Source organism: Seriola aureovittata, chromosome 8 (assembly GCF_021018895.1).
Source record: "Seriola aureovittata isolate HTS-2021-v1 ecotype China chromosome 8, ASM2101889v1, whole genome shotgun sequence".
NCBI lineage: Eukaryota > Metazoa > Chordata > Actinopteri > Carangiformes > Carangidae > Seriola > Seriola aureovittata.
In genome coordinates this window covers 3,661,714-3,683,735 of record NC_079371.1, presented here as the reverse complement: position 1 = coordinate 3,683,735, position 22,022 = coordinate 3,661,714, and the positions used below count along the sequence as shown (strand labels likewise).

Below are 22,022 nucleotides of genomic sequence, written 5' to 3'. Positions count from 1 at the left end.
GCATAAAAACATCAAAAATGTCATAGTATTGTAAGGCATAGTATAGTAAGGCTTAAAAATGTCAAAAAACGGCATAGTATAATAAGGCATAAAAACATCATAAAATGTCATAGCATTGTAAGGCATAGTATAGTAAGGCTTAAAAATGTCAAAAAAAATGGCATAGTGTAATAAGGCATAAAAATGTCAAAAAATGGAATAGTACAATAAGGCATAAAAACATCATAAAATGTCATAGTATTGTAAGGCATAGTATAGCAAGGCGTAAAAATTTCAAAGATGGCATAGTATAATAAGGCATAAAAATGTCAAAAAACGTCATAGTATATTAAGGCATAAATACGTCATAAAAACGTCATAGTATAGTAAGTCTTAAAAACGTCATAGTATAGTAAGGCATAAAAATGTCAAAAAATGTCATAGTATAGTAAGGCATAAAAATGTCAAAAAACTTCATAGTATAATAAGGCATAAAAACATAAAATGTCATAGCATTGTAAGGCATAGTATAATAAGGCATAAAAATGTCAAAAACTTTATATTATAATAAGGCATAAAAACATCATAAAATGTCATAGCATTGTAAGGCATAGTATAGTAAGGCATAAAAATGTCAAAAAACTTCATAGTATAATAAGGCATAAAAACGTAAAAAAACAGCATAGTATAGTAAGGCATAAAAATGTCAAAAAACCACATAGTATAGTAAGGCATAAAAACATCATAAACTTTCATAGCATTGTAAGGCATAGTATAGTAAGGCATAAAAAAGTCAAAAAAACGGCATAGTATCGTAAGGCATAAAAACGTAAAAAACGGCATAGTATAATAAGGCATAAGAATGTCAAAAACTTTATATTATAATAAGGCATAAAAACATCATAAAATGTCACAGCATTGTAAGGCATAGTATAGTAAGCCTTAAAAATGTCAAAAAAACAGCATAGTGTAATAAGGCATAAAAATGTCAAAAAACGGCATAGTATAATAAGGCATAAAAACATCATAAAATGTTATAGCATTGTAAGGCATAGTATAGTAAGGCATAAAAAAGTCAAAAAACATCATAGTATCGTAAGGCATAAAAACGTAAAAAAACGGCATAGTATAATAAGGCATAAAAATGTCAAAAACTTTATATTATAATAAGGCATAAAAACATCATAAAATGTCATAGTATTGTAAGGCATAGTATAGTAAGGCATAAAAATGTCATAAAACGACATAGTATAGTAAGGCATAAAAACATCATAAACTTTCATAGCATTGTAAGGCATAGTATAATAAGGGCATAAAAATGTAAAAAAATGTCATAGCATAATAAGGCATAAAAACATCATAAAATGTAATAGCATTGTAAGGCATAGTATAGTAAGGCTTAAAAATGTCAAAAAAACGGCATAGTGTAATAAGGCATAAAAATGTCAAAAAACTTCATAGTATAATAAGGCATAAAAACATCATAAAATGTCATAGCATTGTAAGGCATAGTATAGTAAGCCTTAAAAATGTCAAAAAAACGGCATAGTGTAATAAGGCATAAAAATGTCAAAAAACGGCATAGTATAATAAGGCATAAAAACATCATAAAATGTTATAGCATTGTAAGGCATAGTATAGTAAGGCATAAAAATGTCAAAAAACGTCATCGTATATTAAGGCATAAATACGTCATAAAAACGTCATAGTATAGTAAGTCTTAAAAACGTCATAGTATAGTAAGGCATAAAAATGTCAAAAAATGTCATAGTATAGTAAGGCATAAAAATGTCAAAAAACTTCATAGTATAATAAGGCATAAAAACATCATAAAATGTCATAGCATTGTAAGGCATAGTATAATAAGGCATAAAAATGTCAAAAAACGGCATAGTATAATAAGGCATAAAAACATCATAAAATGTAATAGCATTGTAAGGCATAGTATAGTAAGGCTTAAAAATGTCAAAAAAACGGCATAGTGTAATAAGGCATAAAAATGTCAAAAAACTTCATAGTATAATAAGGCATAAAAACGTCATAAAATGTCATAGCATTGTAAGGCATAGTATAGTAAGGCTTAAAAATGTCAAAAAAATGGCATAGTGTAATAAGGCATAAAAATGTCAAAAAAATTGCATAGTGTAATAAGGCATAAAAATGTCAAAAAACGGCATAGTACAATAAGGCGTAAAAATATCATAAAATGTCATAGTATTGTAAGGCATAGTATAGCAAGGCGTAAAAATGTCAAAAAAATTGCATAGTGTAATAAGGCATAAAAATATCAAAAAACGTCATAGTATAATAAGGCATAAAAACATCATAAAATGTCACAGCATTGTAAGGCATAGTATAGTAAGGCTTAAAAATGTCAAAAAAACAGCATAGTGTAATAAGGCATAAAAATGTCAAAAAACGGCATAGTATAATAAGGCATAAAAACATCATAAAATGTTATAGCATTGTAAGGCATAGTATAGTAAGGCATAAAAAAGTCAAAAAACATCATAGTATCGTAAGGCATAAAAACGTAAAAAAAACGGCATAGTATTATAAGGCATAAAAATGTCAAAAACTTTATATTATAATAAGGCATAAAAACATCATAAAATGTCATAGTATTGTAAGGCATAGTATAGTAAGGCATAAAAATGTCATAAAACGACATAGTATAGTAAGGCATAAAAACATCATAAACTTTCATAGCATTGTAAGGCATAGTATAATAAGGGCATAAAAATGTAAAAAAATGTCATAGCATAATAAGGCATAAAAACATCATAAAATGTAATAGCATTGTAAGGCATAGTATAGTAAGGCTTAAAAAAGTCAAAAAACGGCATAGTATCGTAAGGCATAAAAACGTAAAAAACGGCATAGTATAATAAGGCATAAAAATGTCAAAAACTTTATATTATAATAAGGCATAAAAACATCATAAAATGTCATAGCATTGTAAGGCATAGTATAGTAAGGCATAAAAATGTCATAAAACGACATAGTATAGTAAGGCATAAAAACATCATAAACTTTCATAGCATTGTAAGGCATAGTATAGTAAGGCTTAAAAATGTCAAAAAAACGGCATAGTGTAATAAGGCATAAAAATGTCAAAAAACTTCATAGTATAATAAGGCATAAAAACGTCATAAAATGTCATAGCATTGTAAGGCATAGTATAGTAAGGCTTAAAAATGTCAAAAAAACGGCACAGTGTAATAAGGCATAAAAATGTCAAAAAACTTCATAGTATAATAAGGCATAAAAACGTCATAAAATGTCATAGCATTGTAAGGCATAGTATAGTAAGGCTTAAAAATGTCAAAAAAATGGCATAGTGTAATAAGGCATAAAAATGTCAAAAAACGGCATAGTATAATAAGGCATAAAAACATCATAAAATGTTATAGCATTGTAAGGCATAGTATAGTAAGGCATAAAAAAGTCAAAAAACATCATAGTATCGTAAGGCATAAAAACGTAAAAAAAACGGCATAGTATAATAAGGCATAAAAATGTCAAAAACTTTATATTATAATAAGGCATAAAAACATCATAAAATGTCATTGTATTGTAAGGCATAGTATAGTAAGGCATAAAAATGTCATAAAACGACATAGTATAGTAAGGCATAAAAACATCATAAACTTTCATAGCATTGTAAGGCATAGTATAATAAGGGCATAAAAATTTAAAAAAATGTCATAGCATAATAAGGCATAAAAACATCATAAAATGTAATAGCATTGTAAGGCATAGTATAGTAAGGCTTAAAAATGTCAAAAAAACGGAATAGTGTAATAAGGCATAAAAATGTCAAAAAACTTCATAGTATAATAAGGCATAAAAACGTCATAAAATGTCATAGCATTGTAAGGCATAGTATAGTAAGGCTTAAAAATGTCAAAAAAATGGCATAGTGTAATAAGGCATAAAAATGTCAAAAAACGGCATAGTACAATAAGGCGTAAAAACATCATAAAATGTCATAGTATTGTAAGGCATAGTATAGCAAGGCGTAAAAATGTAAAAAAATGGCATAGTGTAGTAAGGCATAAAAATATCAAAAAACGTCATAGTATAATAAGGCATAAAAACATCATAAAATGTCACAGCATTGTAAGGCATAGTATAGTAAGCCTTAAAAATGTAAAAAAAAAACGGCATAGTGTAATAAGGCATAAAAATGTCAAAAAACGGCATAGTATAATAAGGCATAAAAACATCATAAAATGTTATAGCATTGTAAGGCATAGTATAGTAAGGCATAAAAATGTCAAAAAACATCATAGTATAGTAAGGCATAAAAACGTAAAAAAACGGCATAGTATAATAAGGCATAAAAATGTCAAAAACTTTATATTATAATAAGGCATAAAAACATCATAAAATGTCATAGTATTGTAAGGCATAGTATAGTAAGGCATAAATACGTAATAAAAACGTCATAGTATAGTAAGGCATAAAAATGTCAAAAAACTTCATAGTATAATAAGGCATAAAAACATCATAAAATGTAATAGCATTGTAAGGCATAGTATAGTAAGGCTTAAAAATGTCAAAAAAACGGCATAGTGTAATAAGGCATAAAAATGTCAGAAAACTTCATAGTATAATAAGGCATAAAAACGTCATAAAATGTCATAGTATTGTAAGGCATAGTATAGTAAGGCTTAAAAATGTCCAAAAAATGGCATAGTGTAATAAGGCATAAAAATGTCAAAAAATGGCATAGTACAATAAGGCATAAAAACATCATAAAATGTCATAGTATTGTAAGGCATAGTATAGCAAGGCGTAAAAATGTCAAAAATGGCATAGTGTAATAAGGCATAAAAATTTCAAAAAACGTCATAGTATATTAAGGCATAAATACGTCATAAAAACGTCATAGTATAGTAAGTCTTAAAAACGTCATAGTATAGTAAGGCATAAAAATGTCAAAAAATGTCATAGTATAGTAAGGCATAAAAATGTCAAAAAACTTCATAGTATAATAAGGCATAAAAACATCATAAAATGTCATAGCATTGTAAGGCATAGTATAGTATGGCATAAAAAGTCATAAAAATGTCATAATATTGTAAGGCATAGTATAGCAAGGCGTAAAAATGTCAAAAAATGGCATAGTGTAGTAAGGCATAAAAATATCAAAAAACGTCATAGTATAATAAGGCATAAAAACATCATAAAATGTCACAGCATTGTAAGGCATAGTATAGTAAGCCTTAAAAATGTCAAAAAAACGGCATAGTGTAATAAGGCATAAAAATGTCAAAAAACGGCATAGTATAATAAGGCATAAAAACATCATAAAATGTTATAGCATTGTAAGGCATAGTATAGTAAGGCATAAAAATGTCAAAAAACATCATAGTATAGTAAGGCATAAAAACGTAAAAAAACGGCATAGTATAATAAGGCATAAAAATGTCAAAAACTTTATATTATAATAAGGCATAAAAACATCATAAAATGTCATAGTATTGTAAGGCATAGTATAGCAAGGCGTAAAAATGTCAAAATGGCATAGTGTAATAAGGCATAAAAATTTCAAAAAACGTCATAGTATATTAAGGCATAAATACGTCATAAAAACGTCATAGTATAGTAAGTCTTAAAAACGTCATAGTATAGTAAGGCATAAAAATGTCAAAAAATGTCATAGTATAGTAAGGCATAAAAATGTCAAAAAACTTCATAGTATAATAAGGCATAAAAACATCATAAAATGTCATAGCATTGTAAGGCATAGTATAGTATGGCATAAAAAGTCATAAAAACGTCAGAATATAGTAAGTCATAAACACGTCATAGTCTAGGACGGCATAAAAACGTCAAAAAACATCATTGTATACTGAGGCATAAAAAGTCATAAAAACGTAAGGCATAAAAACATAAAAAAAAACTTCATAGTATTGTAAGCCATAAAAACATCAACAAACCTCATAGTATAGTATGGCTTATAAACATCCAAAAAAAACTTCATAATAAGGCATGAAAACGTCAAAAACATCATAGTATAGCAAGGCATAAAAACGTCATAGTATATTAAGGCATAAAAATAATAAAAAAAAAACGTCATTGTATAGTAAGATATAAAATGTTAAAAAAAAATGTCACAGCATAGTACGGCATGAAAACATCAAAAACATCACAGTATAGTAAGACATAAAATGTCAAAAGTCTTAGTATAGTATGGCATAAAAACTCCAAAAACATCTTAGTATAGTAAGGCATAAAAATGTATATTGGTTCTATTACATAACAGACACTTTAAACACTTTAGTGATGAGTGAGGAATAGAAATAGGAACAGTGCGGTATAAAGCGGCGGTTTGTCACGTAGTCAGGCATTACTACAACAATGCCAACAAGGGATCTCCCACATTTCCCAGAATGCAACCTGCTGAGAGCCTGAGCTTAATGGATTTCAGCTGTGGGTGATGCATTATCTTACAGCGGGAGATGAAGTTCAAATCATCAAGAAAAAGAAAATCATTGCTGTTTCTCAAATACCAGCATGTCCTGAGGCACTTATAAAGTTGTGTCTGCCTCTTGACATTTATTAAGCAGAAGTTTTTCACACAACCTTCATAAGAACAAGAGCTAAATATCTTCAAAAATTGTAGGTGCATCACTTTCAAACAAAGAAAAGAGCTTCTTCACTGTCTGTTGAAAGATGGATTTCTCTCTGTATGATTCATGAATGTTGGTACCGACACACTGTTTGCTGTTCATGGTTTAGGTCTGTGGGAAAAATCCTGTGGTGGCATCACAATATCAACAAAAGTTGTTTTAAGTGAGTAAGTATTATAGTACAAGACAATGCTAAGTCTTGTGAGAAAGGAAAAACTAATGCAAGAAAACATTTAACACTGAGAAAATAAAAGCTACACATAAGTATTTTATTGCCAGTTATACAGCTTGTTAACAGTTTGCAGCATAACCAGATTATTGCTGATTAAATGCCTTTGAATATGTTGAAGTAATTTGAATTCCACTCTATAGAAAGTGATAAACATTTCAATTCAAGCAGCTTTATTGACATAACCATATTCAGATAAAGTATTGACAAAGTGTACATGTAAATACTGACAAACTTTCTGAAGTGTGAAGTTGCACTGATCATGGTATGAATGCCAAATATAATACTGAAATCACAGCTGCCCTTTGATTTTACAAGAAGAACGTGTGAGGTTTTTGTGGTTCACATTGACACTGTGGATTCAGAGGTTTCTCAGTGCCAAAGTATGCAGGCTAAGGCGTCTAAAAATCACACTCCCTCTGGTTAAATTACTGTGTCAATACCCAATGTGCTCAAACTCTAATCTCCCAGCAAATACCTTTAGTAGGAGTGTGCGCACACATTTTAGAACAGAGTCAGAAAGAGGCTTTGATATAAACTAAATTGTTTAAAAGGACAGGCCAGGTCGCTCTTGTCTTTAAAGAGGAGGAAATATCATTTTAGTATGATCACGATGGGAAAACAAATGACTTAAAATGAAATTGCACCAATAAACATAAACAGAGGGAACAATGAGTTTTATTCAAAGCTAATGTCTCATTAATGTTTTGCTCTTGTCATCACTGTAGTGACTCTCTCTCAGATCGACAAATCACAGAGCAACATTAAAAAATAGTATTTATTGAGGAGCGGAGCCACTCTTAACAATGGGAATATTTGCTTCAAAGGTTTCCACTCTATGTAAAACAATTTTTTTGGAATAGATAAAACTTTTTCCAAAGCACCAAGCATGTATTAAGTCTATAATAAGCAAAGAATTGATGTGACAACTCTTTTTTCTGCCTCAGCAATCATAATCCTGCACCATAGTAAAAAAGAACGTGCAAAAGCTCGACCAGGAGTCGTCGCAGTACTCCTCTGCCAGCTTCTTGTTTCCAGGTTGACAGGATTTGGCAGGTCTGGGTGCAGGGGGTGGAGGGTAAGGCGGGGCCGTCTTCCTCTGTGCATTATGAAATCTGAAATGAGCATCTCTGGCAGCTCTCTTGCACATACCTGCCCTGATCAGTGCACTATTGTCCTGGCACAGATTCCTCTGCTTCTTCAGCGCCCTGGCGATTTGCTTCCAGTAAAGTTTGACATTAGAAGTGTATTGGGGACAGAGAGATGGTTTGGCAACATATTCACAGCTGAAGCTCCTGTGCCCCTTCTTGCAAGAGACGCTGAGGATGAAGAGATCGTCACCTGTCGCAGCCCACGTGCAATGAGACTTATCTTTGGTGACCAGTTTTCCCTTAATGGGCTGTGCAGAGACAGTTTTGGGTTGGCGTCCAGCCTTTAGTCCTGACCTTTCCTTGTGTTGTCCTCTGTCCACACCTTGTCCCCTCCGCCCATTACCCTTCTGACAGCTGCCCAACATCAGCTGATGGGAAATGCAAGCCACAACCAAAAGGATGGTGATATTGGTGAAGAAAGCCATGAAACCAACACAAAAGACCCTGCAAGAGGATAAATTTGGATTAAGATATTTGAACTCTAATCCCTTTCATTTTCCTTCTTACAAAGAATCATTTTAATCCCCTATTAAACCTGTGTTTTAGAAGGAAACATACAGAAACATTTTGCGATACAATTCAGAATGATTCACATAAGACATGAATAGGCATTAAGAAAAGTTATAAAAGAGGCAATATAAAAACTCATATATATATATTTGGATTTTAAAAGAATGAATTTGAATAAAAATGAATAAAGCAGAAGGAACAGCAGAATAAAACGTTACAGTGCAATAAGAGATATAAATGAATAGACCCAAATTGAATTTAATAAAGGGCAGTGGCAGACAAAGTTTTAATCCTTTATTTAAGAGGTAGACTGGGATGGCATCATCAGAGAAAAAGGTGACATGAATATAGTGATAGCATAGGAAGTAAAGAAAATACTTTACTACTCTACATAATAAATAAGTACAATTCAAATTTGAAAAGTACCATATACAGCAGTGGAAGAAGTATTCAGATCCTTTACATATGTGGAAGTTGAATCTTTTTGTTGTCACTTTTATGTTATTTGTACTTGACTGGTTAGTACAACAGAAAAGCACTGTGTCATATTTTATAAGATCATCATATGTCTTGCTTGTAAAATCTTAATCTGAAAAGTAATTAGTAACTAAATCTGTCAAATAAATGTAGTGTGGTAAAAAGAACAATATTTCTCTCTAGTGGAGTGGAAGTATAAAGTGAGTGGCAATAAAATAAAAAATACTCAAGTACAAGTACCACAAAATTGTATTTAAGTACAATGCAAGAGTAAATGTACTGTACAGGACATTTTAACTCACTGTAGGATTATTACAGGAACATTATTTATAACAAAAGGACCTACTGATGTAAGTGAAGCCACTGTTGAGAGAGCCGCTACACTCGAGCCCTGATACTGTGCTAATACCAAAGTGAGTAGTAACCAGGTATCGTTACAGAGTGACACTAAAACACTTACCTGCACTTTTGAGAGTAAACTTCAGTTTGCAGCAGTGACACCTCAGAACTGAGAGCGTCCTTTACCTGCCGCTACATAATGCTGCTGCAGAATCAGCCCTCCCCTTCACACACACTCTCTCTCTCACACACACACACACACACACACACACACACACACACACACACACAAACACACACACACACACAAACACAAACACACACACACACACACACACACACACACACACACACACACTCACTCACTCACTCAGACACACACACTGCATGACTGAAGGGCTTAAAAAGTTTTTTGAGTTCAGATTAGTAAACCAATGAAGGGATGTTTTGAGTCGGATTACTGCTTGTGAAATAATTTCTTTTAAAATTCTAATTAAGCTTTTAAAGACCTCAAAAGTTATTATTGCCATAAAAAAGTAGGAGCTTGTAATGCAGTTTTTCAAACATGTTAAATTGTAATCTGCATAACAAACAGCACAGTGAAATTATTTCACTTAGACAAAGACTACTCTTCCTCACCGTTTCATGCACTTTAACCAGTTATTTCTCTCCTACTTAGCACTTAGTCAAATTTGATTAAAATTTAGGAAAGGGCAAATACATAAAACGTCTTTGTATTAAGTGATGAATGCTTACCAGAGTTATGTTGAAGTATCAGGACTAAACATAATCTGTTGTGGCAGATTGTGCTGCCTGCTGCAAGAAGTCCCACCTGCTTTATGATAACTTTTATTCTAAACAAAGTCAAATAAATCTGCGTCTTTTAAGACCTTCACTTGAGCATCTGGCGCTACAGTTTATCAAAAACAAAATGACTTTAAATATCTTGAAACAAGCCAGATGTCCCTGCAGGGGAAAATCACAGACTGAACTCAGACGTCTCTGAAAGTTAAAGCAACAGGGACACCTAAAGGTCAAACACAGAACAGCAGGTGATTCTTCCAGCTTCAGAAAACATACGTAACCATTTCACTGTCAAATTTTCACCAGCTTTAATACATGTTACATGTTTACTGTAGGAATATTACAGTTGTTTCTCATTAAGAGAGATCAATATTTAATAATAACGTTTTCACATTCATTATATCTGAAAACACCAGTACAGAAATCACTGCTGTTTTAGACCAAAAATTAGAACCTTGGTCCTTCCCAACAATGTAATATTCAAGGTAATATTAAGTGAGTTAGATTATATACAAACATGAATACAAATAAGTGACACCAGTGGGTTTTTGTGTTTGGCTTGATCCCTATATTTTTGAAAATGCAGCATCTGCAGAAATATTCTCACAAGTGAAAGTACTTGTGCCATTTCAAACATGTGTTTCATGCAGAAATGATTATAATTACGTAATCAAGTCAGGTAGTGACGTTCTTCCATCTTTGAAAGGATGTTTGGCCAAGTATTTCACATTAGACTGGCTCTCAGTGGATGATGATGTGTGCAAGTTTCAGTGAGGAGGGGTTTGTTTGAAAGTCGCTGCAGTACCGTCCCTTCCCCTGAAGAGAGCGCTGCCGTTCTTCTACCACAGTTTCGCTCCAAGGCTCGTCAGAAGTTATCCTCGTCAGAATTGTACATCTGTGAATATGACAGAAAATCTTGAGAAAAAAAAAAGACAAAAGTTTGAATTTTGCAAATGAATTCTGGAACAAACATGATTCAAATACCCTCCTTTCCACCTAAGTGCTTTTGGATTAGACTTAAAACAACATAATGAATTAAAGAGGGTGAGTACCTTTCTCGTTAATTTCGAAACAGCCCAATGACAAAGGAGCAGATGCCTTGGAGTGACCTCCAACAGTACTGCCGTGCCATCCTCTTGGCATTGCTCTCCACAGGCGGTGTTGGTGGTTGTAGAGTGGTTCTCTGTGTGGTCTTCACTCTTGTAGGGACTTGAAAGGATTTCATGGAAGCTTGCCTCACTGAATCAGGCCTGGTAGGTTCAGGTCGAGGTTGAGGTCTTGCAGGCTGTGTTTCTGGTCTTGCCCCTGTGCTTGAAGAATCCTCCGGCCATGACCGGGAGAAGGAAGCAGATGAAAATACCATCTGAGAGTCATCAGTTGCCCTCCTGCACATGTGAGGTTGGATCTGCCTCGGCGCCCGGCAGGCATTGTGGAGCTTCCTTAAGTCCCACATCATCTGGACAAAGTAGTGCCGGGGGTTTTTGTTGTAGGAGCGGCAGGTGTAAGGCTTCCCCACGTAGTCGCACCAGTAGGAGCGCTTGCTGCTCTGGCATGACACCCTCAGCCTGGTGTATTCCCCGTGACCGGTGATGATCATGGTACACGAGTCATTAGCCTTGGTGTTGAATTGGATAGGATCATCCCAGATGCTTTGTCTCCTGCTGCCGTCGCTCTCAGCCTCCGCCGGCCAGAGGCAGCAGGCGAGCAGCAGCAGCAGCAGAGTGCTGGCCTGGGTCCACATTGTGTCAGATGGATGCTGAGTGTGAGAGGAGGAGTGTGGAACTGCTGGAGCTGAGGGCACCTCCTGCTATTTATTGGCCAAGCAGACAAAGAGGGAATTCAGGATATGGAAAAAAAAAAAGAAAAAGCAGACTAAAAGAAACTTGCTGTTCAGGAGGAGGAGAACAGCGACATCAGTTATCAGTTAGAGCTCTCTGATGAAAGCCAGGGCCACATGTCAAACCACCTGTTCATGTTTACCTAGGTGTTAGGTAAAAAGAGAACATGTCACACACGAAGAAATTCCTGAAGACGTCAATTATGTCAATTGCACCTTATAGAACATTTTACAGTTTGAGGCATTTTTGCTGCCGGAGGATTTGATGTATTTATCATGCAAAACATCAGGATTCTCAATAATCATCCGACGTTTGCTCCGTGTATCTCCAATTAAGAAGAAATGTGGCACGTCTGAGGATATGCTAAAGTAAGCGAGCCTCCCGAAGCCCTTGAATTCTTTCTTGTTTTAAATGGCAGTTGGAGCTCACAGCTGTGCAGTGTAACCTATCATTTCCCTCCAAACATAAACACACCGAGACCGCTCAACCACAAAGAAACGTGAAGTAGAAGGCACTCACACACGGCAGACCGAGTTCAGTGTGGAGCCTGGTAATTATTTTCTGAGGTTAATTAAGAAAGAACAAGAAATATCTATATTAGACTTTGGGGGTGAGCGTAGCTGTTGGGTCTGACAGGGCCAGATAGCGTGGGGTGGGGTTGGATATGTCTTTAGTGGCTTTATATCCAGGTCTATCTGGAGAAAAGGGTCCCATTGTGAGTGATATGGGGCCAACTGTCAACATTTCTGGAAGAGATTAGCTTCACTAAATGGAGTGAAAACAATTTAAATTATTATATATTTAACAAAACACAAAGGGTCACTTAATGTTCATGCATCTACACTTAAAATCAAAAACAATTTAGTTTAACGTTCACTCCGTGAGTAATTCTGTTTTTAGATGCAGAGTGAAGGGAAGCACTTCAGTTGCAGTCCCATCTTTTGCTAAACACCAAATTAGAACTGTTTCATATTCAAATCTTCACTCCCCGACCCCCAGAGTGTTTGCGTTCCCCTGAGATCGCAGCACATTCACCAGCAGACTTTGTGAGATGTAAGTATCTCCTTGCATAAATGCAAGTCTATGCTGTCTGCTGCTGTACGTGAAATTCAATCCAATACAACTTTATTTTCCCTACGTGCAGCAACTAGCAACACAGGATAACTCACACACGGGATTAAACGAGGAAATAACAACAGCCAAAAAATTATGTTCAATTAAGAATAAAGGAAAACACACATTTAATCTGATAATTGTGTGTATGTGAATTTTCAGTAATAGATAGATTAATAAATAAAGTCTATTTCTTTGCTGGCTTTCAGCTAGTGAATTAACCAAATGATAATAAACAGCTTCATGCAATTTAATTTGTAAATACTTTTTTCCAAAGCCTCTTCAAGTGCATACTTGTATAGCATTGGATTTCCTGCTGTTATTGTATATGGCTCCGCCCATCAAGCTAAAGAGGGATTGTACATACGGTAATGTACAACTTGTGCAAAGCTCAATGAACAAGGACAATTTGTGAAAATTTCAGAAATAACCATTCGAACACAGTATAAATAAAAATATAAAAATATTTTCTCTGAACCACTGCTTCTGTTTTCAACAAGATCTGGTTTTATCTGTCTCTTATACAAGTCTGTTTAGAAGCAGCAGTGAGATGGCATCTGGTTGTGCTGGTGGTGTTTCTTCACATATTGTTCGGTGCCTGAGGAAACCTCAGAACGAAGCTTATGGAAGAAGATAATAATCACATTTTGAAAATAGCTGACCAGCAACACAACTCAGTGGTTTCTGGTCAGAAGTGGCAGCACCACATAAGAATGTGTAGTCCTGTGTTAAAGTCTTAAGATACATTATGAGCAAGATGTCTCATGTTACATGTCATTAACCTCATAAACAACAACGTACCTTCACTTTCAGTAGCATAGCAGATACACTTCCTATGGTTTTCTCTATATGAAAACACACACACACATTTAAGTTTTATAATTTCCTTTTATGCTAGCTATTACTGTATGCTTGATGCCTTTTTTTAACCTTACCACAAATAACAAAACCCTTCCTCTCTCTTTTGGATTAAACCAAAATACATATTACCCCAAGTTGCGTTGCCTATTCAAAACACAGAACCTATTAAGCATTCCTAGAAAGTCAATAAAGTGTAAACAGAAAAAGGGAATGCAATGCAAATAACAACAAACTGAAGTCCAAAGTTTATTCACAATTTATACACTCTTTCTTTTCACCACCACATAAAATGTTCCTTCCTCATTGGCTCCATCAGTGTCCAACTTTGGAGCACCACAGTTCAAACCAGTTACTGTATCTGTCCTGCCAACATCCATCCAGGGTTCGGATACACAATATCTAGTTTAAGCACTTAGTAAAATCATACCCTTTTTTTCTCTCTCTCTCTCAAGGGTCACATCCAGACTCTAGCAGACAAGAAAACCAATGATAGTCCTGTCAAAGTGTGCACACACAGCTGCTTCAAAAAATATCCATCTTAACAAGAAACTGGGGAATGCAATGAAACAAGTAAAAAGAAAAGTGACCATTTTGAATTTAAAATGTATCCAGAAGGCAAGTAGTTCTTTATACTACTTGTGTATGCTGTATGCAGTGTGTGAACTTTAGGTTTATGTAAAACAATGAGTAGTGAGCTGGCATCTATATTTAAGAGATGGGTTCATTTGTAATGTATTTTTAAAAATGGTGATAAAAATGTGAATAGGGTTAGGTATCTTAGTAGCTGTAGCAAGTAGCTGGATTGTGTTTGTGTTGCCATAAAAAATATAAAGGAGGTGAAATATTACTAATCAGTTGATGTTATTGGATCAATTAACTAGCATCAGTTATTACAAAAGCCTGTTAGCACTTTCTTAAAATCATCAAATCAAGAGAGAAAATTAAACTATAAATTTCACCCCACTTACAGATGAATCGACATGAAATCACATTTGTATTAATGTAAATCCTTAAATTTGGGGTAGTTAGGCTAACTGCTGGTGCACTGCTGGTGTATTCAAACACCACACTTCAAATCCAAAAGTTTAATGTCAAGAATGACGTTATTTTTATTATATTGTGTATTGTAAAATGTTAGGATGATGATTGTACTTCTGACAGGCAACCAGTCATTTGCAATGCGCCCCAAAACCAGAACAGATCGCAAACTTTCCCACTAGCTGTAGCTACACATAAGCTAACTAGCTAACTGGCCAGGAATGTGATGACTGATTTTTACTTAAAACAATTAAACCTGTGCTGGATTCAATAGATGGATTAATTTGTAACGTAAAAGTAATGTATGTTAAAAATGGTCATACAATGTGAATTAGTGAGGGTTATGTAAAACACAAAGGCTAGTTAGCTTACTAGCTGTAGCAACTAGCCTGGATTGCATTAGCGCTGCCAAAAATTGCCACTATTTTTCAATGCTAGTCAGCTGATATTATGATGATATGCTAGTGCATCAAATTACTAGCTATTGCAAGTTATTGCAAAAGCCGGTAAGCACGTTCTCGAAGTCATCAAATGAAGAGAGAAGATTAAAACTCTAATGTTACTTATTTCACCTTGTAGCCTGCAGTTTTTTTACTGGATTAAAAATGAAATATTATTTTTTTAGGCGTTACATTAGAGGCTATTGTATAAGTTATTCCTTTGTTGCACTGCTCAAAAACAATAGCAAGACATCTTAAATAACTTTCAATGTTAAGATGGACATTATTTTTTCACAGTGTGCATCAACACCCGCCAAGTAAACCAGAAAGCATTCTTCAAGCATTCAATTTGATTGACAGTGCTCACTTGTCCCATGAATGGATTGTCTAATCTTTCACCATCATTACTACGCTGACAGCAGCTGCAGATCTAATCTGTAAACATGGAGGCGAGGTGGATGGGATAACTGGATTGGCTTGCCCGATGCGTTTGAAATAGATTTCAGCATATTTCTCAACCGACAGCCAAATCAAGCGATACAAAATAAAAAATAGCTCTTGAATACATTCATTTGTTCAATAGTCTTAAATGTATCCATAGCTACTGTGGGGTTTTAAAAAGCAGGAACAAAATAAGCACATAAATGATAGACCACTAAAGACCTGAGACCTACAGTAAAAAAGAAAAAAAAAGAAAAGAGATTTGGCTTGAGAAAGTAATTCTCCACTTTAAAAGTTTCTATGAAAGCAAGAAAGATCTCAGTAAAAATGTCATGTTAGTGAACTCAACATGATAGCTTGTTTTGTTAATCAATCCACCTCCATCAAACCTACACTGTCGTCATAGTATATATATTAAGCAGTTAAGCTCTGAGTTTATTCTGTGATTTTTTAAAGGGAAAATCCACCTAAAGTACTTACACTGTTACAAAAACACTATTTGGTGATGTAGCTTAAATTACTGATCAGCTTTGTTGTTGTTTGGTGGTTTATTATTGGACTATGATTGTAATGACAGGATGTTAAGGTCAGATATTTCTGCAACAGGTAATAATACATCTTTTCAGGAATGTAAAAAATAAAAATAATAGACTTTTAAAGGTCTATAAAACAAAGAGTAGCTTTCACTCTAACGGGTTGGCCCGCTCAAGGGTCACAGAATAAATCTCAGTGATCCAAAGGTGATTAACAACACAGGAAAGAAATAAGTAAAAATATATTTCTGTTGCATAGAGTAAAATATAAATAAAATACTGCTGTCTTAAGTTTTTAGGTGCCAAAAACTTCAAATAAATCCATTTGTGCAGGGAAAAATACTCTTTGGTTAAATTTCTTTCTGCTCCTTGACACTGCTTCATTTTAAAGGGCAACTAGGCAAAACAAAATGTCAGCATTTTGTTCAATATTTAAAAACTTAGCAATCGCTAAAAAGAAACAGACATATTGACATTAGCCTTAGTAGACTAGAATCAATTGAAGCAAAAAAACTAATTTCTGGGCGGTTTAGAGGCATTCTGGGAAATGTAGGAAATTAACTCCCGGCACAAAATGACAATTAAATGAATATGCTATAAAAATAAGAGTATATTTTAATCTTTACACCGCACAATAATTCCATCACAGACTGGTGATTTCTAACAGCGTAAGAGCATCTAATGGTGGACTTTCCCTTTTAAGAAGGAGCATCTGTGTCAAAATGCCAGCGTGAAACATACTTCTGAAAGGCAACCAGTCATTTTCAATGTGCGCCAAACCAACACAGACGTCAATCTCTGGATGTTTCATAATATTGTAAACATTTTTAAAAGTCGTGCTAAATTTCTTCCATAATAAAACCCAAAAATCCACCCGGTAACAGCCTGTTTTTGTTTTTTTTTGTATTTTTTTTCCCTCCCCATTTCTCAGTCATTAAGGTACCACACACCCACCAACTCATACAGGCTGCACTTAAAAAGGACGCGCCATCTTCAACAAAACAGTGCTTTTTTTTTTGTTTAGTTTTTTTGTTTTAAACACATCATATTTCATGTTAATCTGCACCTTCCCCCTTTAACATTTGCTTGTGTTGAATGCGATACATCCATTTTAAGTGCAGGAGATAAAGCAGCTAGCCATGACCTTCGGGTGACCTTTCAGCCACGGTTTTCTTAAGCACAAACAAGTACATTAAAATGAACAGGCATCACATTTATTGTCATGTCCTCCCGCTGAATGTATTTTCAGCTTGGTTTTGTGTCTGAACAAATGTAAACGCAGACACAGCAGTTCTTTGAAAAATGCAGAACAAGCCTGGCTCAGATTGATGCTGAGGGAGAAGAGTTTGATGTCCTGCAGGCAGGGTTTCTTGGAGGGGGTGGGGGGGCGTCGGAGAGCGGGTAACTGTCCTGGGCCGTGATCGGCCCGGTAGAGTCGATCGCTGTAGATAACCTGCAGGGCTTTGTGTGTTGTATTTCTGTCGTAAAGGAAACCAGCTTTCATTGATCTTCGTCTGGTCCGAGGGATTGTGAGACGTACGGCTTAAAAAAAAACAAACGAAAAAGAAAAAAAGGACATGATTTGTTTAGTAAACCCAAAATATACCCAATGTATTTGCCTTAAAGTTTGCACATACACAACTTCTACGACTTCCTTAGCTCTATTCTCTCACATGGGGATTTCTGCAACACCGTTAGAAAACTACACGCTCATTTCATCAGTCTGCACTAATCAATCCTCACTGTGTTTTAAAGTAAATTAATTAATTAAAAAACAAGAATTTTTATTATCCTGTCAATAGTGAACTTTCTGTAATTGACTCTGATAGAATTCTCCATTCTGCAATCGAAATGCTACAAACTCATTTCGCAAACTTCTTCCACTTGTTTCAGAAAAAATCTGATTTGTTAACTCAATACGAGAATAAATTACTTGTTAAATAACAAGAAAGGGGCTCTGAGCCGTTGTGTTCTTTACAATTGATCCGGGAATCGAAACTCATTCTGCTGTTGGATCCATTGCAGCAGATTAATCTAAACTACTAAAATAAAATATAGAATGTAAGAGAGCAAACTTACTGTTTTAGTTCCAGTTTTCGAGGGCACTGGGAAGACAAATATAAGAGGAAAATGAATCAGATATTTTTATAAATTAAGTAAATAATTCAAGACAGTGTATTTCTATTTTTTTTTCTTTTAGATGACCCAGGAGATTAATGCAGCTCTAGCAGGGTTGTGGAATAAAAGACATGAGTGCAGTGCAGTCAGTGATGCTTTCATGAAGAGCCACAGAGGATTTACAAAGACCGCATTCTGTTTTTCCCGTCTAAAAATGCACAATTCTTACTGCAGTCCCATAAAACATGCTTTCCTCTGGGAATAATGCATTTCCCTACAGATATTAAAAGTTACATTTTATAAAGAAAATGTGACATTGTGTAACGTGATTTTCAGTATCAAGTGTGAGTGACGGTGTAAATATGTTCTGAAACAGCAAATATTTTTGTTATAATCTTTATTTTCTATAACTTCTACTGTCCACACAGTCATATCCGTCAAAATGACGCCAGGAGCAGAATTGTTGTTTTAATGAGGCCTTGCTATTTAAAGCAATAGTTTGTAACTTTTTAAAGAAGAAATAAGTTATTTATTCCTCTTTACATATAAAAATTTTAATATATAAACAATAAAACGCTCCTCTGCTCCTTTACGGCTAAAGCCTCACGTGGTCTGGTATGACCAGTAGCTTACGGTGGCTAATGTTAGCAAACCAAGCAAACGTATTAGATTAACATTATCTATTAAAGTTTACCCTTTTCCTGTAATTGTCACATGTTGCTACAATGGCTGCCGTTCAGAAAAAGTTCTGTACCCTGGTGGTTTGCTTAAAAAAACAAGAATGTCGTTTTTATTAAATTTGGTTTCACCTGTGGATATAAGTATGGCTGTATTATTTCCCACAGTTCTATTTGAAACAAAAGAAAAGATCTAGACAACAACAGGCCTTTTTCACAGCAAACATTTTGAGTAAAAGCAGAGACGGCACCGTTAACGACAGCTCTGCTCTGTTCAAATGACCCAGTAAACCATGACAGCGTGACAGAGAGCCAGCATGAACAATACCAGGGCCGCGAAACTGAAGCAGCTAAATGGAATTCAGATACTTTGACATTTTTTATTATTTAAATCTGTGTTTTTCTCTACTGTGACATGTCAAAATGTCCTCTGTGAAAACGGTGTATACCACCACCTCCAGACAAACTACAAACATTAACAGGGAGTGCAATATCATTTTCTGTATATACTTAATTTTTGGTTAAATTTGCATAATACCCGTGAAGTGCAGTTCCTGTCAGCACTAACAGAAACTAACAGAGCGGACAAAAGGCATGTCAACATCAAAAGGCCACTGACACAAAAAAGCAAATGAAGAAAAGTATCAAATATGGCGTTTTTGCAAAATTATAATTTCAAGCATTCACACTAACCGAGAAGAGCTGTTCCAATAAAGGCATGAAACGGTCAGACAGGCTACTGACTGTTTTGTAAATGAGGCAGTTTTTAGACCCAAATGATTTTATTCTCAATAAGGAACAAAACTGAAGTAAGGCGGAACAAGCACATGCAGCATTTCTCCTCTACAACACACTGACAAAACAAGTCACAAGCAGTCAGACATAAATACTGTGAAGACATTTATGGCTCGTTAGCGATTCCCGAAATTAGCAATTCTCACCATGATGGTTTTCCTGCAAAGTCACTGTAGAAGCAGAAAAAGGACTAAAACAAGCTGCGAAGAGGCGTTAGAGAGTTAATGTTAGAGCGGTGCTCAAGCAAAACAAGGAAGATTAAACACAGAGGAGAGAGACGGATGGCGTGACGACGGCAGACGAGACGACAGCTGTGTGAAGGAAAGGTGTGAGGTTGTAAGGGAGGGGTTTAAAGAAGACGGTGTTAGAGAAACAAACACGGGTCTGTCTCGTTGGTCTTCCGGTACCTTTCAGGAGCCAGGACAAGAGCCGGCTCTCTGTCACCAGTCGATGTGCCTCGGAGGAGCCGAGGCCCGCGGGAACCTGTTCATAGTGTCATAGGTAGGGATGCTACCAGCACAGGAACACACACACACACACACACACACACACACACACACACACACACACACGGCACAGCATTAACAGCACAGACAGAGAATTCAACCATCACTTTTCTTGTAAAACCGCTTCTTGCCTCTTACTTGGCAAAAAGAAGCGGGATGAGCGGATCACGAGGCAGAGAGCAGAACAGCTACATCTACATGAAGATGGATGAACTGTGTGGTCGGGTATAGGGGCAATAAGTAAGTTTCTGCAAACAACAAATAATGATTACATTAATATACAGTGTGGTCCAAAAGTCTGAGACCACTTTACAGTTACCTGTTTATCCAGCGATCACAGTTTAAAGCGAATGAGAGAAGTTAAGTGTCAGTGTTTCAAGAGCTGCTAGAGGTCATACCATAGGTTACTTAGTGCCCCTTTAAAATCCTAACTTTTGGACAGTGATTTAATTTTTTTTAGAAAAATCACAAATGTATTACACAATATTTATTAGAAAATGACAAATCCATCTTTGAAAATGTTCTATTTCCAGGTTACTACCTCAAAATGGTGAATAAATGAGTTTTTTCTTTCCACTAAGGATTATAGTGGATAATAGTGGATAAAAGATTTGTTTCTGTAACGTGGCTGTTTTGCTCTCTGCCTGTAGCCTCTGTTACAGTAGGTTGGTTGGCCAAACACATCCCCGTCCAAGTGCAACTTAAAAATATACAACATGCAGTTAGAGGTTGTGTTAAAATAAGGAGTAAAAATCAAAAGGAGCAGCATTCTCAGCATCACACCAAAGCTTGACATGCTTGCCTCTCTCTGAACAAAATGATCAGGTGAACATTCATCGGACTTTGGCTGACTCTAAACGAGAGGAAACAGGAAGATTTTTCATTTCACACGATCATCCCAGAGCGCGGACAGAGCGTGCAGCAGGTTAGTTTAAAGGGGGAGATTCCCCCAAAACCACACAGAAGAACATCTGGCAGCGACACAGACAGAAGTAATGGTAGCGAAAATATTTAAGATGGGACGGACTGAGCAAACCATTTAAAGTAAATTTCCTGCTCAATCCTTATGAAAGAAGAACAGTTTGACATTTTGGGAAATATATATTTATTTGAGTGTGAGGTGAGAAGATTGACACACAGAGCTGGAATCATCTTAATTGCCGGAAGAAGTTGTTCTTAGTCACGGCAATGCAATTAATACCAAATTATATGTTTTATTTGGAAATAAATTGGAATTTTATCGACCCAGGAAATAAAGTGTGCTCAAATTTTTGTCCTGGTGATGGTACTGTTGACTGGGTTAGAAACGAAAGTCTTTCTGGGTCATGCTGACAGGAAGGTGAATATCTGTGGGAATGTTCATGGCAGGCATTTCACTTAAAACCACAAACTAAGCTAACCCCCCCCCCCCTCTGGACCCAGCTCCACACTTAACGCACAAAATGGTACAAATCTTCTCATCTACCTCTTGAAAGAAAATTTAAATAATAATAATAAGTAAAAATAGCTTTTGATTTGACTTTTTTTTTTTT

General features: G+C 35.1%; 3 protein-coding genes across 15 annotated transcripts in view; all 3 read right to left on the bottom strand.

Annotated features, from left to right (window-relative positions):
• Positions 1-6,876: 6,876 nt before the first annotated feature.
• fgfbp1a (fibroblast growth factor binding protein 1a) lies at positions 6,877-10,250 on the bottom strand. 2 transcript variants are annotated; one of them, XM_056383181.1, is made up of 2 exons: positions 10,083-10,250; positions 6,877-8,444 (listed from the first exon to the last, which is right to left on the bottom strand). In XM_056383181.1, the coding sequence occupies exon 2, from the start codon at positions 8,423-8,425 to the stop codon at positions 7,793-7,795; it is 633 nt and encodes a 210-aa protein (XP_056239156.1). In that variant the 5' UTR covers positions 8,426-8,444; positions 10,083-10,250; the 3' UTR covers positions 6,877-7,792. The 2 variants fall into 2 exon arrangements, with proteins under 2 accessions (XP_056239156.1, XP_056239155.1); XM_056383180.1 differs by lacking the exon at positions 10,083-10,250 and adding an exon at positions 9,448-9,551.
• Positions 10,251-10,419: 169 nt separating this feature from the next.
• fgfbp2a (fibroblast growth factor binding protein 2a) lies at positions 10,420-12,182 on the bottom strand. Of its 2 annotated transcripts, none has more exons than XM_056383225.1 (2): positions 11,183-12,182; positions 10,420-11,045 (listed from the first exon to the last, which is right to left on the bottom strand). In XM_056383225.1, exon 1 carries the CDS (start codon positions 11,869-11,871, stop codon positions 11,191-11,193), a length of 681 nt encoding a protein of 226 aa, XP_056239200.1. In that variant the 5' UTR covers positions 11,872-12,182; the 3' UTR covers positions 10,420-11,045; positions 11,183-11,190. The 2 variants fall into 2 exon arrangements, with proteins under 2 accessions (XP_056239200.1, XP_056239199.1); XM_056383224.1 differs by having other exon boundaries at positions 10,420-11,025.
• Positions 12,183-14,175: 1,993 nt separating this feature from the next.
• The window catches only part of prom1a (prominin 1a), a 77,035-nt gene continuing 69,188 nt past the window's right edge, over positions 14,176-22,022 (bottom strand). For 6 of the 11 annotated variants that reach the window (XM_056382599.1, XM_056382604.1, XM_056382603.1 and 3 more), the window contains 3 exons: positions 20,392-20,494; positions 18,474-18,499; positions 14,176-17,936 (listed from right to left, as the gene is read on the bottom strand). In XM_056382599.1, the coding sequence (XP_056238574.1) occupies positions 20,425-20,494 (70 nt within the window). In that variant the 3' untranslated portion in view covers positions 14,176-17,936; positions 18,474-18,499; positions 20,392-20,424. Of the gene's footprint in view, positions 17,937-18,473; positions 18,500-20,130; positions 20,185-20,391; positions 20,495-22,022 lie in introns of those variants that run through there. The other 5 variants (XM_056382610.1, XM_056382607.1, XM_056382600.1 and 2 more) reach the window with 4 other exon arrangements.

Coding starts and splice junctions, on each gene's coding strand:
- fgfbp2a (XM_056383225.1), bottom strand. CDS start 11,871: ATGTGGACCCAGGCCAGCACTCTGCTGCTGCTGCTGCTCGCCTGCTGC.
- fgfbp1a (XM_056383181.1), bottom strand. CDS start 8,425: ATGGCTTTCTTCACCAATATCACCATCCTTTTGGTTGTGGCTTGCATT.